Genomic DNA, 17608 nt, shown 5'->3' on the forward strand with positions numbered 1-17608 from the left:
CGTGACATCGCGGGTTTGACATGTCTGCTCTGAACGAATGGTTTTCAATCTACCTTGAAAAATAAGGTAAAATAGGATAGATAGCTTTAAATTCCTCTAAAAGTAAAGAGTATCCTTTGTGTAGTGAAAGGAAAATGAGAAAATTGTAGTTTGGAAGAACCTGTAAAGATCATCTAGTCTGACTTACTGCAAAATATAGGAAAATTATTTATAGAATCCATGAGAGATTCAACTTAAGAACTTCCAAGAATGGAGAATCTACAACCTCCACAGCTAAACTGCTACACAAGTCTTATCAGGAGGCTTTTTTACACATTTAAATGAAATCCAGGTAGCTGCAACTTGTTATTTCTGATCCTAATTTAGGTGGCCATGGGAAATAGTTTCATTTCATAATCATCTTTGTTACTGCACTCTGAAGAAGTTCTAACCCATCAATCTCCTTCTGATAATGTAGTATTCAGAATCAGATACAGTACTCCAGGTGTAGTCTTGCAAGTGCCAAGTAGAGGGGAACAATGATTTTATGTGTTTTTAATGTGTGCTTCTAATGCAATTCAAATTTGTATCCATTCTAATAACTGTTTCATACTCCTGACTTGTGGTCAGCTTCTTGTCAGTGGCCACACCTAAATCCTCAGATGTAGCATTTTAAGCCATGACTCCACCATCTTGTATGTTTGTCTTACATTTTTTTTCTCTCTAAATGTAATACTTCACATTTTTTTCCTGTTAAAGGATGTATTTTTCCTTTCAACCCTGTCTTTGGTGCTAGATTGCAATCAAATACTTTTATCCTATGTGTTGTTAAGAACTTCCAGTTTTGTGTCACTCACACATTTGATAGCTATTTAGTTCATTAATGAAAATGTTAAGTTATACTGGATCTAAAACAGGCATGTCATGTGACGTGCAATGTATCGGGCCAGTTTTGCCATTGCCAGCAATGGGGTGGGCGCGGCTTCCATGTGATGCATCCGGCCCGTGGGCCGGCAGTTTGACACCCCTGGTCTAAAACCTATATCTGAAACTTTCTTAGTTACTGCTTTCCATCTTGATAGATATCCATTAATGTTGATTCTCTGGTGTGGTTAGCCAACCCTGCTTTATTAGAATGTCTTCTAAATTACACTAATAGCTTGTCATTGAAGATATTCTCTGGGACACTGAGACCTTTTCAAAACTTGGGAAATTCCAGGTTCCTTATATCAGTCATATTCCTCTAGGTCAGTGAAATGGTTACCTTGCCAGAGGAGGAGACAAGATTTCTCTCACATTTGTTTTTTTTTGGGGGGGGGGGGTAAAGCTGTGTTGGCCTTTGGGTCACAGTATTGTCTTTAAGATCCCTGCAAATAGCTCTCTTTATTGCCTACTATAATGCCTTTACTACACCCTTATTGACTTGTACCTATTGCATTTGTTTCCTTTCTGTACCATTCAAGTGACCATTTCAGAGGTAAAATAGAAGTCAAGTTTCTCTGCTTTTTCTTGGTCATCTGTTAAAATTTCTGCATCCTAAATAAGCAGTGGGCCTGCCATTTTTGTTATCTTCTGGCTCTTGTCATATTTCAAGAAACCTTTGCTGGATTATGGTTCTCTTGCTACTCTTACCTAATTTTCTGCTTTTGCGCTCCTAACCTTAATCCTACATTTCTGGGCTGAAGATTCTTTGGCATAAGCTCCCAGTGACTTAAAACTGAATGGTTGGGCTTCAGTAGTATAATAGACCTTTATTTCTATTCTCTACTTCAGAACTTCCTAATTTTTACTTAACTACAGCTCAATGTCCAGCTCCAGTTCTACCTCCCCATTCTTCACTAAAAGGAGGAGGAGACCTAGCAGAAAGCTATGCAGTTGACACTACTCTGCGGTTACAGTGCATTCCAGGTTATGATTATCTACCTGGAACAATTCCTACTATAAGATGTCTTGATACTAATAAGTGGTCAGATCTTCCTGCACTTTGTCAAGGTGAGTATCTTTTGTCAAAACAAAGGCTGCTATGAAATGTTGAATGAAATATATATAGTTCTTCAAAATTATCAGATTTAAAGTTGTACATTTGAGACTTCCAGCCTATAACTTACTTTGAATAAAACAGTAACTGAAAATTCTTCTGACTATTCCATCATGAGAATTTAGCAAAGGATATTTATACCAAGCAAAAAGAATAATGTAAAGTTTTAATAATGCAAATAAAAATGTGTTTTTTAAAGAAATTAAAAATTGCTTAGCAAAATGAACCTACAGTACAGAAGAAAAACATTAAAAAATTATCTGAGTAAATTTGTAATAGAGGATAAAGTTAAAATGGCAGTCAAAAAGATAAAGCCAGAAAAAGTTCCACAAACAGAATTGAAAAAAATTTTTCAAGAAGCAAGCTCCAGCCTTTTTTTTTTTTTTTTTTTTTGCATAAGGGGTCTTGGTCAATGTGCAAAAGAAAGCTCTAGGTGGTGTGTGAAAGAAGGACCTGGTCAGTAGTGGGGCACAGCAGGCACAGACAGCCCTGCCAGTCTTTGGAACCTTTCCATGGTGCCTCCCCCTGCACCTGGCTGGGATTATAAGCCCAGTGGAGGGAACGCAGGTAACAGAATGAGACAACTTGCTGTGGCCAACTTACCACAGGAGAACTTCCTGAGGGACAATTCAGTTTAGTTTAATTATTTTAAATTTTTATTTTTGTCAGTCGCATTTTATTTTGTTCCTCCTCTTGCACCCTTTCTTTAATGATTCTATTTCACCATTTCTTTAATATTACTGTAACTCTTGTCCTGTGGCAAGTTGACTGGTGAATTGACCACAGTGAGTTGTCCCAGACCTCAGGCAAGCAAGCTGGCAAAGATGACCAAGGTCAGACATTTCCACATGTTAGCAAACTACTCTGAAGGAAAGTTTAACTAAACTTTAACCAAAAAACATATCAATATTACAATAATAGAATCATAGGGCTGGAAGCAACCTTGGAGATTTTCTAGTCCAAGAACCAAATTAGGAATCCTTGTACCATCCTGAATAAATGGTTGTCCTATCTTTGGACAATAATGCAGAAGATTAATTTTTATTCCCCCATTATGTCTAACAAAAGAGATAATTGTTTGCTATCCTGTTTCAAGATAAACAATTAAGGAGAGGAGGGGACAGAGATCTTTAGGGTGTAGATTCAATAAATTAAAATAAATTTAATATTGTATTTATTGATAAAAAGGTCCTGAGAGATAGACATAAAAATTAAGCTTCATTTATACCAGTCCCCTGGACTGCAAGGCAATCAAACCGGTCAGTCCTAGAGGAGATCAACCCTGACTGCTCTTTAGAAGGCCAGATCCTGAAGTTAAAACTCAGGTACTTTGGCCACCTAATGAGAAGGAAGGACTCAGTGGAGCTTAATGCTGGGAAAGATTGAGGGCAATAGAAGAAGGGGACAACAGAGAATGAGGTGGCTGGATGGAGTCACTGAAGCAGTAGGCGTGAGCTTAAATGGACTCCAGAAGATGGTAGAGGCAGGAAGGCCGGGAGGAACCTTGTCCATGGGGTCACGATGGGTTGGACACAACTTCGCAATTAACAATAACAATAATACCAGTACTCCAGAATCTATGAAATACCTGGAGATTATTAGTCTAAGGAAAATATCCTGTCTAATAGATAGGAGTTTTGCAATTTAAATTTCCCAGATGAGAGGGGATATTAAGATGTGGTTGAAGATATCTCTGTTTCTGAGGAACATTAATATTGCACCAAGATAGTTGCTTCCACAAATATTTTAAACAGATAAATTAATAGTGAAATATTCATGGAAGGAACAAATAACCAGGATTTCTTAAAGTTAAGCTTTTATACAATTATGGTGATTTTAATTGTTATGATTTTAAAGGACTAGCTTATTAATAACAATCTGGTATTAAATGAAAGTTATTTTGTCTACTAACCATTGTTGGCTCAACTTACTATTTAGCATTTTGAATTCCTGATTCAAAATACAGTATTTTCCGGCGTATAGGATGACTCAGCGTATAAGACGACCCCCGACTTCGGCGCCGATTTGCATGCCTAGAAAGTTGTCTTATACGCCGGAAACTACCGTATTTTCTGGCGTATAAGACGACTTGGCGTATAAGACGACCCCCGACTTCGGAGCCGATTTGCATGCTTTAGAAAGTCTTCTTATACGCCGGAAAATACAATATGCTAGTAATTAAGCCTTTAATATTAATCAGAAGTATTTGGGCCTTACTGGGCAAAAGTTAAAATTTTATTTTCATTATCATTAGAAATTAACTTGTTGGAGTATTTTGCTTAAAATACTTGGTCACACTTTTATTTTAGAAACCATGACCTCTTCTGACATTCTGTAGAAGGAATATAACACATAGAATTAAAGCTTTTGATGTGTTCATTGTTTGGCTCTGATGCCATACAGACTTTGGAAACTCCAGAGGCATTGAGTAAACCCACAATTTATTAGCATCAGGATTTTTAAAAAAATATATAAAAATACACTTTCAAGAAGTTCGAAATAGAGAATTAGACTCTATTGTCCAGTCATATTTCAGGTTTAAAGAATGTTAGCGTTGAATATGCTTTATATGATTTAAAAACTTCAGTAGGCAAAATAACTTTGAGAAGAGATGTGTTATTGTGCTGATGAACAAATGTAAAAATATTGATACCATTCATTTTATGATGTAGACATAATAATTTTGAAAAACAGTCTTCCTGCTATACGTGATGCAAATACACCAATAATAATTTCTTATTGTTTAAATATTATTACTGTGATGAAGAGTGTCTTGGAAGAAGTTAAGAATGAAAACTATTTAATGATCTGTTGAAATATATCCTCCAAATTAGGAATTTTTCCATCTACAAAGATTAGTTTGCATGTTCTGTTTTGTCTTCTGCAAAAAAGTCAATTATGTACACATGGAGGGATGTTAATATATTCGAAAACAATTGACTTAATGACATTTTTTCAACACCTGACCTTTGAATTTGCTTTGTGTCAAAACAGAGTTAAGTTTGAAGAATTCCATTCTGGGCTGCCTTGGTTCAGTTTATGGTTTAACAATTGAAAAGTAATGTTTGAAATTTTGAAATTTGCGTAGTTCCAGTGTTTTATTATCTGTTTTAAGGTTTTTAGTTTGTTTAGCTTGTTTTCTTTTTAAGCATATAATTTATTTTACTATCATTCTATATTATACATATGTAATTATAATCATGTTAATAACAGTCATTTTTATTGTTATGATATAATTATAATTTCAAGAGATTTTAATATACACAGAGAATGTTTTGAAAGATTTTGACTTAGTATAAAGCATCCAGCTTTTTTCCAATTCATGCAGCTGCTTCATAAACTACTTTTGGCTATTTTCATATGTAAGTGCATGAACAGCCATGGAAGTGAACAGATATATACAGAAGCTGTGGATAGTTTACAAAGCAGCTCTCCACTGCAAAACAACTTTGAGGAATACAACTATAATATACTTTGGAGAAGTGTAAAGCTAGAATAATACAATTTCTAGACTTGTGTTTATTTTGTTTTAAGATTCGCAAGGGGACATGTTAACATCAGTTCCAATCTTTTAGGAAGGCGATGTCCTGTTCCACATATAGAAAATGGCAGAATAATAGATTCAGATGACCTCCGGCTTGGTGAAGAAATAACCCTTGCTTGTAATGATGGGTAAGTTAGAGATTATTTGTTGAAGCAATTTGTAAAAATATATTTGGAGATAATGGACAAAAAATAGTGATAATAAAAATCTGAATTGTTAACTATATATTATTGTGAACTTTATATTATAATTATATTCCACTAGATAATTATAATATATAGTTACTTTGTAAGATACACATCTTTCAAAATGACTTAAAACAGATTTGCAGAAATCTGCAGAAATTATTTAAAGGCATCATTAATATATAAGTCAGTACAGGTAATCCCAGAGTCATGAGCGTTCACTTAACACTCGTTTGAAGTTATGTGATCAGCGCCCCTTAGTATTTATGAGCAAGTCCCAAAATTACAAATATCGCAGCACCATGGCAGTTGTTCGGCCTTACAAATGACTGCAGAGGCTCTGCAACTTTCACCCTATTCCCCCCTTCCTTCCTGCCACGCCCGACTCACCTTGCAAAATCTGACTCCTCTTTGCCGCGGGTTCTTTCCTTTGAGGGAGAGGAGAAAAGCTTGCAAATGCTGACAATGGAAGCTCCTGGGTGCCATAATATCACGCGAGTTCAAACACCCATTCTCTGAAAAAGAGATCATGGCCCCGGAAGTTTCTATTCTCTGGGGAGGGTTTGCTTCGTTTCCACAACAATGGGGCAAAGCGTGGAATCGTCTGTGGCCCAGCTGAGTGGTTGCTTGTGTGCGCCAGCCTTAGTTTGAGGGCAGGAATGAAGCCTTCAACTAAGTGGGGAGGCATTGTGGGGCCAGGTCCCTGGCACCTACATCCAAGCCGGCAGCAGTGGCAACCACCTGAGTGGCCATGATCCTCCTCTCCAGCCAGCCACCCACCCTGCCGAATCTACTTGCCTAGCTGGCCAGCTGGCACAAATTCTCACCGCTCTTCTCCTCCTCTTCCTCCTCACTCAAGTGGCAGCAGCAGCTTGGGTTTCTCAGCTCCGTGCGCAGCAGGATTGCTCTCAAAAAATAAGACCTGGGTGTGCTGCTTGCTTGCGTGCGCCGGCCTTATTAAGAGCAATCCCGCTGCTGTGTCTCTGCTTTCCTCCACTCAGATGGAGCTGAGAAACCCAAGCCACTGCCGCTCATAAACCTTTTATCAGAAAGGAGACTTTGGGGAAACTGGATTCTCCATCTGTGAGCAAATGGGGCAGTTCAAAACAAAGCAAATCGCTTCGTTTTCAAATGCTTGATAGGCTCTCATAAACTTTTTATCAGAAAGGTAACTGGATTTTCTCTCTGAGCAAATGGGGAGGTTCAAAACGAAACAAATTTGCTGAGTTTTCAAGTGTTGCATTCACACACAGAAGGAGCTCCCCATCTCCGCAAGGTCTTCGTTCAGATAAAAACTGTTTGAGTGGCAGCAGCTTGAGTTTCTCTGCTCCGTCTGAAAGGAAGAAATTGGAGGCACAGACCAGGATAAAACCAGCAGCGCATCCATATCTTCTTGAGAGCAATCCTGCTCTGCGCCTCCAGTTTCTTTCTTAAGGAGCAGAGCTTGAGTTGGGAGGACAACATGGAAAAGAGTGGTCAAGATTTCGGCTACTGGCTAGTCAGGCAAGGACTGCATGGGGTGGACTGCATGGCTGGCTGGGGAGGCAAGATCGTGACCACTCAGGTGACTGCCACCTTCGCCAGCAGCTTGGGTGCAGGTGCAAGATGACTCACTCTGCGATGCCTCCCCACTTAGTTGAAGGCTTCGGTCCTCCCCTCAAACTAAGGCCAGTGCATGTGACCGAGAAACGCATCCAGGCGTTGGTTCCTACTCCCAGCCGCTCTGATTCCACACTTTGCCCCATAGGCAAGCAAATGAAGCAAACACTCCCCCCCCCCCAGAATGGAAGCTTCTGGGGGCCATGATCTTTTTTGAACTCACACAATATTACAGCACCCAAGAGCTTCCATTGTCTATGTGAAAAGCATTTCCAAGGTGACTCTCCTCTCCCTCAAAGGGAAAGAAACTACAACAGAAAGGATTTTTGCAAGGTAAGTGAGTCCAGCACGGCAGGGAGGGAGGGAGGGGGAAACATGAGGTATATTAGTGGGTCAGGAAGGCCTTGGGGGCCTGTTCCATCACTAGGTCTTCCATGGCCTTCCCCACCCTGAGATACCTTGTGTGCACTTAACCAGCCGTGTGTGAACAGGGAGTTTTTTTGTTCGAGGTACAAGATTCACTCCCACAAATTTTCAAGTTACAAATGGAATGGGCAGGCTCCATTACATTTGTAACTCAAAAATTACCTGTAAAATTCTGCCAATATGTCGATGTTTATTAATTACCCTAGGTCAGGGGTAGGCAAACCTTGGCTCTTTTATGACGTGTGGACTTCAACTCCCAGAATTCCTGAGTCAGCATGACAGAATATACTGGAAGAAACTCTGATGCTGTCTTTATCTGCCTGTTTTGTCAGCATTGCAAATTGCCTTACAAATGGATATTAAGTTTAATTCCAACTTGTAGGAAGTCCTGTTTATCTTAACCTACATTTCTGGCTAGATTGATGTAATAAATTAGTTTAAAACCAAGAAAAGAGCAGCTACAAACCGCTGGCTTTATAAGGTGAGACGAAAAGGGCCAAGATTTGTAGTTTGGGACTGAAATAGATAGAGCAAGTTTCTACTGTGCTGGTGTCCTAAGAATTTCTTTATATGTGATTTCCTAAATCTCAGTAACTTTCTTGTATCTGTTTGGGAATGTGGGGAGAGGAGAGCGAGATTTAGACCAGCCAGGGTAGTGGAGGTATAAAGCTTTGATACTGGTTTGAAGGTGAACACTTATTGTATACAGCACCTATCAAGTTATCAGGATATACTTCTAAAGATACTTACTAGGAAAATAAGTACCAGAGTATTATAATGGTTGGAGTCCTATATTTTAGTACATCATAATATAATTTGTTTGGTTTGAGTGAGCATGTTGTGTGAACTCAACCTGTTGTGGCTTATTTTAGAAATTGCAACTAAAAAAATCAATTGCTGAGACATAAGACTTTTCTTCCCTTTAGGTTCAGAATTATAGGTGGTAACACTCGACGGTGTACTTTGAAATCAGGCAAAGTTGACTGGAATAGAGAGCTTCCATTTTGTGAACGTAAGATATTTTATTTTAAGCTTTTACATTTAGCTTAATAGCAAAGATTCACTCTGCCTAGCCTTTAGTTGAATATCCCAAAGGTGCTTTTTCAAAAGGCAACTGGACTTTCTTTGTTTTTGCTTGAAGGCATTTTGCTTCTCATGCAAGAAGCTTCTTCAGTTTTGAAACTTCACCTCACCCAAGCTTTTTGAATGAGAAGTGAAACATCTTCAATCAGAAACAAAGCCAGTCCAGTTGCTTTTTGAAAAAGCACCTTTGGGCTAACCATGACCTGGATATACATATCCACTCTAGATGAGCTCAAATTCAAAGGATCAGATGGATTGTCTCAAAAGTGCTTTTTCAAAAGGCAACTGGATTGTTTTTTTCCTGAGGAGGAAGAACAAAATGTTTTGCTTCTCATCTAAGAAGCTTCATCAGTTTTATCACTTCTTGGATGAGAAGTGTAATATTTTGTTCTTCCTTAGGGGGGAGTCCAGATGCCTTTTGAAAAAGCACCTTTGAAACAATTATGACCTGGATGACTGAGAATTTCCACAGACATTTGACCAAATAGATTAAATTCAGGATTCTGAAAAAGCTGGCAGACAACCTGCCCCCAGAAGTAGTGAATGCTCCAACACTGGAAGTTTTTAAGAAGAGATTGGACAACCATTTGTCTGAAATGGTATAGGATTTCCTGCCTGAGCAGGGGGTTGGACTAGATGACCTGCAAGATCCCTTCCAACTTTATTATTATTATTATCTTAGAACCACTGAACATAATCTTTCATAGCTCCTGGAGCAGAGGGGAACTTACCAGAAGACTGGAAAAGAGCTAATGTGATTCTGATTTACACATAGGGGAAAAATGGATACAGGAAGCCACCATATGCTGCCTTTTCCTAATTTTTACTATCTTTGTAGTAGGAGAAAATATTGGAAAAAAATATTGCAGTGGAATCAGGAATCTTTGGAAATAACCAGTTTAACCTTAGTATGATTAATGTCCGTCCACTAAAGAAACTATTGTTCCTGCTATTAGCATTGCATTCTGCCAAAAAATAAGCATCTGCAAGCATTTAAATGCTTTCCCATTATAATTTATGAATGAATCCTTTTTGAAATCACAACCTTGCATTGAATCTGCCTCTTTAAATCTCAAACCTTTAGGTCAAGTCACATTAGCATAATGTAAACAGGCAATGGCTCTTCTGTTGTGAGCCTCACCTACCATGCAACGCTTTTCTTGATGAAGTATATACTTCTGAGTATATATTCTGTCAAGAGATGGGTGACTTCCATGTTACTTCCATAGGAAGAATGTACTTTTTCTAGTTTAAACTTGCATATGGAAGAGATCCTAATGAGGAAGACCACTTTGATAATAAGAACATTATGAAGAAATCCTACCCAGGATCTGGACAGCAGATATTTATTAGATAGGAATATTGTCCTTGGCAAAGTGACTTTGATGTTCTGGTTGACAGTAGAAAGAATGTTTGCATTTACCTGATGGGGTCAAGTAATTAATTCAAGCAGCTAAACATTTATACCATGAGGTAATTTTATCCAAAAGATTTGCAATTCTAACCTAGTTAAATCAGTGTTGATTTTTTTCTCCAGGTATTCCTTGTGTTCGTCCTCCTATAATTGCCAATGGAAGATATGATCCCAATCCTTTAGATACATATGATGCTGGCTCAACAGTACTCTATCGATGTGATCCTGATTACTCCCTTATTGGAAAATCTGCTATTACATGTATAGTTGAAGAAAATGGTGTAGATGGAAAGTGGGATCTGTCTCCACCTGAATGCAAAAGTAATGGAATTTATGTTATTTTCCTTACCTTCAATATGCCAAATTGCTTTTTTGTTAGTTCCATTAGTTATATACATTATACTCTTGCTAAAATCTGGTAATCTTGTCTTCTAAGCATTGGGTTCTGTGGATTACTAAGTGGAAACTACCTGAGTGAAACTGGTTCGTACAAGTTAGTATTGAAAGAAATGCAAACATAATTCAGATAATTTCTTCTATTACTTGTGTTCAGATTTGGTAATAATGCCCTATAGCTGAATTGGACTTATTGTGCTCCATTGTGTTAGGAGCATAATAAAAAAAGTTTCGTTTTCATTTCCTTCTGATTTATTTATTAAATTTGTATGCTGCCCATCTCACTATCCAAAGTGACTCTGAGTGGCTTACAATACAATAAAAATAGAAATATAAATACATATATAAATACATAAGAACATTTAAAATTACAAAAATTGAGGAATAGACTAAAAACCAAGGATTCAAGCAGAAGGGGGTGGTATCTTCTTCAACCTAAAGCGTCTCTATCATGCCCCACACCATCCATGGAGTAATACAAGGTAAAACATTGGATAGTATCTTAAAATCTAATGAGATTATTCCCAATTCCAAGAGAACCGTTTCTCTTAATCATAGAAACCTTAGGTGAACTCCTTCATCCTAATCTAAAATACTATATCTCACTAACTGTCAATGTTGCATATTTATAATAATAGTTATATATGTGGCTCAGTTAATTATTAAATCAGCAGGTAATCGTGTGTGTATCCATTTAATTTTGTTTCATACAACTCCTGCAAACAAGATGCAGCCATATTAGATAGTTATTCTTTTTGGCGGAAGGTAAGCAGATAATGATTTCCAGGCTTAAGATTCCTAGTGCCAGCAGCACACCATAATTACATCACATGGTGATGCCACTACATGCATACATGTCACCATTATGTATCTGTTTCTCATTCTGTGACTGAAATATATAACTCACAGCATTTGACTAACAATAACATGCATACTTTCTCATTTGCTTCTCACAAAGCCAGTTGGTCATTCAGGGCAAAGTAAACACTGATTTCTTTTCCAGAGGTTGAGTGTCACAGACCAAGAGTCGAAAATGGGAGAGTGGCAAGTGTGTTTCAAGCTACATATACGTATGAGAATAAAATACAGATTGAATGCAATCCTGGCCACACTTTGGTAGGGTCTTCTACAATTGAGTGTGGTGCTGATAGTCAGTGGAAATCTGTTCCAACATGTCGTATACGTAAGTAATTTTTCTTAAATCTTTGTTGAACCTCAGTATTGAAAATTTTAAAGTTGAGCATCCTGGATCTGGAGAAAACTACATAAACATTTTCCCTTTCTTTTTGTGTAGTCTCTACCACTTCCAAACCAACCAAATCCCCTACACCTACTGTTCCTCCTACACCCCAATTTCCCCCTAGGCCTGACACTGTTTCTCCAAGAGAAGATGGCACTGAAGGTGAGTCATCACATAATTGGAGTGCTAATCACAGCCCTTTTTCAGGATTCAGATGATTTGGTCTTGGAGGAAAGACTCTGTAGCCACATCTGTGTTTTCTAACTGCTTTCCATCCTTTTCTTGTGCAGATAATCTACAGAGTGGCTTACAACCATGGGGTTGTGCTTACTTGAGGAATATGTTTCATTTCATTTAACAATGTATCATGTGGTATTTTGTTGCCTTTTGAAAGAAGTATGACATGAGCTGTAAATCTCCCTTTTGCCCATGGAACAAATATGGACCCCCGTAGAGCACTGAGTGTAAACAAATTATCCTGCAGTGTTACTGTCACTTTACTGTCACCATGGTTGTAACTGAATTGCACAATTTATGAAAGAGATGTTAGTGGTTTAGATTTTAAAGAGCAGCAGAGTCACGTTAGGGTGTGGTTTCAAAGGGCAGGCATCACAATATACTTCCTGGATTCTTCAGACATTATTTTATTGATGGACCAGAACAGAAATTTGTGGAGAAAGGTGGTTCTGCAAATCTTAAGTCCCTGCATAATGTAGGAAATCTTCTAGAGTTTATAGATTCTTTGGCAAGAATCCTCTCCTTCATATAGTTTATGGAAGACTGGATAAAGCGCTCACTGGTCTGTCAAAACCAGACTAACATTGTGTCTATTTTCTGAGGTAGTCATTGATCTGGAATCTTTTATATTTTATCCATTTTTATATTTCATCATTTTCATTATATTTTTTTATTGATTTCTGTTTGTTATGCATGAACGAATTTATGACAATTGCTCTTCTCTGAGCTTTTTAGTCTTGATCTAAAAACCTTGAAGGAGCTGCTTTGCAAGTGCCATTGTTGCAGAAGCAAATCTTCCCCTTAGACGGAAGGTACTTTCTGTTTGCTGGGGCAACATACTGTAAATTCTTGAAAATGTTGCAAAGTGATTATTAAACAAGTTTTTTGCAATCACTCATCCATTTGTGAACCACACAAGAGTAAGCTCTTGCAGCTGCAAATTCCAATTCCTTCATCTTCAGCTATTTTCAAAGCTTCTGCCATGCCTCAGAAATTTCCTGGGAAATTTCTCAAGTGTGTATGAATACTGGTCAACTGCTGGAGCCTTCAGGATTCACCTACATAGGCATTAACATTATGGACCTCATAAAGTAAAAGGCTAAAGGCTCCTAAAAGATTTGTTTCACTCAGTCCTGATCCGAGGGGAAGAACTATAGTAATATTAGTTGAGAATCCTGCCTACACACAGTCCACTAATTTAGAACCTGTATTTATAGGTTTGATCATGCTAGTTTTCTCTGATCTCCATTGCTGGGCTTGCTCTTCTGAAATCTTTGAGTACTCCACTGGGTTGAGACTATTTATGACAGTGATACGTTGATAGACATTGATGTAAGTCATTGCTTTCCAAATAATTTATGCTCCAAACTAGGATAATTAGGATGATCCCCTTATCAAAATGTATCCAAAGCCAATCACCTTGCAGAGTATTTTGACTCTAGTGATCATAATTTCCCAGTTAGCTGCAGTTTCATATCTTCACATTAGCTTTTGCTTTTTTCCTAGGACTGATTAAATTTTGTCACATCTAGTCAGCTGATGTATAATTCCTAATGCAGTTCAAGATGCTATGATGCCTATTGCTGCCCCTCTATCCTATTCTCTTCCTGTTTTCTTTCATTTAAAAGCCATGAGTCTCCAATTTAAAATTGTCTTCAGGAATGATCTGTAAGTGGCAGCTCCTAAAATGGATATTCCTTCTGTTCAGGATCCTCCTTCAAGGCAACTCATGTCTGGTTCAAATCTTGCATGATTGCTTATTCAAATATCACTGCCCTCTTAATCATCAGGGAGCTGTTCTGTATTTTTGAACATTCTCAAATCACAAATAATTCTTTAACTGCTTTATGTCCTGTTATTCACCATTTTGTAAAGTTCTGTTTTCTCTATTAGAAGGTGATAATTATGTCCCCAGTGTAACCTTTTTTGCTGGTTTCTAGTTTTGTTGTTGTTGCTTAATACTCATTTTAGGAACCAGACACTGAGTTTATTGTCAGCTTTATGGTTATAGGCAAATTTGCCAAATGGCATTTGTCTTTCAGCCTGAAAAATCAACAGTCTTTACAGATATAGATAAGATACCACATCTCCAGTCCTTATCCATATGCTTACCAAGAAGCATAGATATGCATGAAACATTCAAATACCAGACAATGGAAGAAGAAAAAAGGTTATTGGAAGAACATCTGAAGAATAGTGAAAAAAAATGCACTGAAGCTAGTATACCACGAAGGCTTATTTATGTACTGGAGACACCAAATTGGCTTAGAAAAAATACCACATGAAGAATAACAAGGATACATGGCAAAGCAAAGTATTACATGGCTATTACATTAAAAGAAATAGGCAAAGCAGTTAATAAACAAGACTTGGCAAAAACCACAGCTGGGAGAGCCAGGATCACGGTTGTTGAGCGAGACGGTGTCATGGTGTGCCTTGTGTAATGACTGCTACAACCGTCTACCCAAACTCTAGGCTTAATTATGGTGATAAGTCAAGGTGTATCTGTAGGTGGACAGAAATGCCAAAACCAGTCAAAACATCTGTCTGACTGAACAACTGCCATAGAGATCTTACTGCAAAGCAATATTTTGCCATAGATATATTGCCTGCCTTTTCTTGAATCAGTTGACATTTAAAGTAGAGTTGGTCTATTTTCTCAGTGGCTCAAAAGCACTATCCTTCTGTTAGCTTGGGCTTTGTTTATTTTTGGTCTAATAAAGCTATTTGGATCTTCCTAATTTTCATTAAGCAGCATAGTCATTATTATCTAAATGTATTATCAACAGCTGATAAGTAGCAGTGCCTCCTGGGATCTGCAGTCTCTCTAAGGAAGCTATGGTAACATTTGCAGGTTTATGAGATTTATCTACCAAAACTCCGCAAGTAGCTACAAGAATCCAGCTTTCTACTTTCGTACAACACAATTGATTGAACCTCTTTACTGAACCCTAACCATTTTGTTATCTCCAGAGAGCATCTGGAGTCTATGCAAACAAAATAATTTTCTGGGAGGAAAATGTGTCTTAAACCTCTTAAGAAAAAAAAAGTTATTGTGGTTCTCTGTAATTTCACATCTCTGAAATTATGATATATCTCAATCTGGAGTCCTCCATGGCAAAACATTTTTGACTCCTGAAATTTACTCTAAAATTATGCCAAATGTGAGCTAACATCCTTAGTACTTCATGATCACGTGAAGTATTAATACCACTTTACAATGCCTTGGTAAGGCCACACTTGGAATATTGCATCCAGTTTTGGTCACCACAATGTAAAAAAGATGCTGAGACTCTAGAAAGAGTACAGAGAAGAGCAACAAAGATGATTAGGGGACTGGAGGCTAAAACATATAAGGAACGGTTGCTGGGATTGAGTATGTCTAGTTTAATGAAGAGAAGCATGAGGGGGGACATGATAGTGTTCCAATATCTCAGGGGCTGCCACAAAGAAGAGGGAGTCAAGCTATTCTCCAAAGCGCCTGAAGACAGGACAAGAAGCAATGGATGGAAACTAATCCATTGCAACGTAGAACTAAGGAGAAACTTCTTGACAGTTAGAACAATTAACCAGTGGAACAACCTGCCTCCAGAAGCTCTGAATGCTCCAACACTGGAAGTTTTTAAGAAGAGACTGGACAGCCATTTGTCTGAAATGGTATAGGGCAGGGGTGTCAAACTGCCGGCCCATGGGCCAGACACATCATGTGGAAGCTACGCCCACCCCATTGCCGGCAATGGCAAAACCGGCCCGATGTGCGACGTCACATGACGTCGCAAGTTTGACATGTCTGGTATAGGGTTTCCTGCCTGAGCAGGGGGTTGGACTAGATGACCTCCAAGGTCCCTTCCAACTTTTTTATTATTGTTATTATTATTAATAATAATACTACCACCAACCTTTGCTGTCTTAACTCAGAGGGGGAGGTAGCTGGCATTCCTGGTTTCATTTTTACTAGAAATGTTTTATCATTGCTAGGGATTTTTGGACTTCCTTCAAGTCTAGAGTTTCCCAAATGGCCTAATTTAGAGAATGTATTTCTGCTCTTGCTTTTCTTTGATATTCTATACATTCTCAGCTTTTTCTTCCCCTTAACCTTCCTTCTGCCTTTTTGGTTCCTTTGAGGCTTTAAAGGAGGAAATTCGATTAGGCACCTTCTGTCAACAGCCATCATAAAGCCTGACTCAGTACAATTATTCTTACATTTTCCTGTTAACTTCTGCTTTAATTGTTTATGCTTCATATACATTTTAATCTTTTTTTATTGAAACAGACAATGCATTGTGTCAATAAAGGAATTTATTTAATAATTATAACAAAATGATTTTGGAAAACTGCAAGAGAAAAATGATCAATCTAAACGTAGCATCGATTGATATAAAAAGGCATTCAACTCTCTACCACATGATGGATAATCAAGTGCCTAGAGGAGTCGGTAGAAATATCAGAAACTTTGTGCAAAGATCAATGGCACAATGGAAGACATAGTTGCAGATCAATGGTGAGAGATTGGGAGAGGTTAATATCAAGAGCAGAATATTTCAAGGAGCTTCACTATCACCACTAATATATTTCTTTGCACTGTTTCCTCTATCAACAATACTGAATAACTTAGGCCATGATTATCAAACATCAAAAACATCTGCCAAACTATCCCACCTCTTTTACATGGATGATCTGAAGCTGAATGGAAAAACACCATCTGAAATAGAATTACTGCTCAGCACTGGCTGTATATACAGGCAAGATATTGCAGTGGAGTTTGGACTGAACAAATATGCCACACTCACCATCAAAAAAAAGAAAAATAGTAAAAACTGAAAGAATCAAGATGTCCTATGAAAATAACATCAAGGATCTGGATGAAGATGATTACTACAAATACTTGGGTATCCTTCAAGCTGACAACATCAAGCACACTGAAGTCAAGAAAAAAATTAGGAGTGAAAATATCAAGACAGTGAAGAAGATCTTAAAGTCCAAACTCAATGGAGGAAATACCAGCAAGACAACACATGAGCAATTCTGATCATTAGGTACACAGCTGGAATAGTGAACTTGTACTCAACTGAACTAAAAGCAATGGATGGAAAGACCAGAAAAATAATGACAATGAATTCATTTTTCATTTTTGTAGCAACATTCACAGACTCTATTTACCAAGGCAGTGTTGTAATGAGCCTGGGCGTGGAATGTTGCAAAAGTACATGAGATGGCTGAAAAAGTAAAAAGGGCTTTGGAAGAATATCTGAAGGACAATGAAGAAAATGCACTGAAATTAGTATACCAGAAAAGCTTCCTGACTACTGGAGAGACCAAACTGACTTACAAGAAAGACCAGATGAACAGAATGGAGGCATAGGAAGACAAAGCACTACATAGCCAGTACATTAAAAAAATTAGCAGGGTAAGCAGGTAATAAATAACAAGACCTGGCAATGGCTAAGAGCAGGAAAGTTGAAGAAAG

At 37.9% G+C, this 17608-nt stretch overlaps 1 protein-coding gene across 1 annotated transcript in view; it reads left to right on the plus strand.

Moving 5' to 3' along the window:
* The window catches only part of CR1 (complement C3b/C4b receptor 1 (Knops blood group)), a 94336-nt gene that overhangs the window by 33590 nt on the left and 43138 nt on the right, over positions 1 to 17608 (plus strand). Inside the window, exons 7-12 of the mRNA XM_039320053.1 lie at positions 1780 to 1971; positions 5593 to 5689; positions 8698 to 8783; positions 10392 to 10589; positions 11668 to 11847; positions 11959 to 12066. Coding sequence (XP_039175987.1) covers positions 1780 to 1971; positions 5593 to 5689; positions 8698 to 8783; positions 10392 to 10589; positions 11668 to 11847; positions 11959 to 12066 — 861 coding nt within the window. The remainder of the gene's footprint in view (positions 1 to 1779; positions 1972 to 5592; positions 5690 to 8697; positions 8784 to 10391; positions 10590 to 11667; positions 11848 to 11958; positions 12067 to 17608) is intronic.

The sequence above is a fragment of the Crotalus tigris genome, unplaced genomic scaffold, assembly GCF_016545835.1.
Source record: "Crotalus tigris isolate CLP2741 ecotype Arizona unplaced genomic scaffold, ASM1654583v1 scf7180000023618.1514416, whole genome shotgun sequence".
Taxonomy (NCBI): Eukaryota; Metazoa; Chordata; class Lepidosauria; order Squamata; family Viperidae; genus Crotalus; species Crotalus tigris.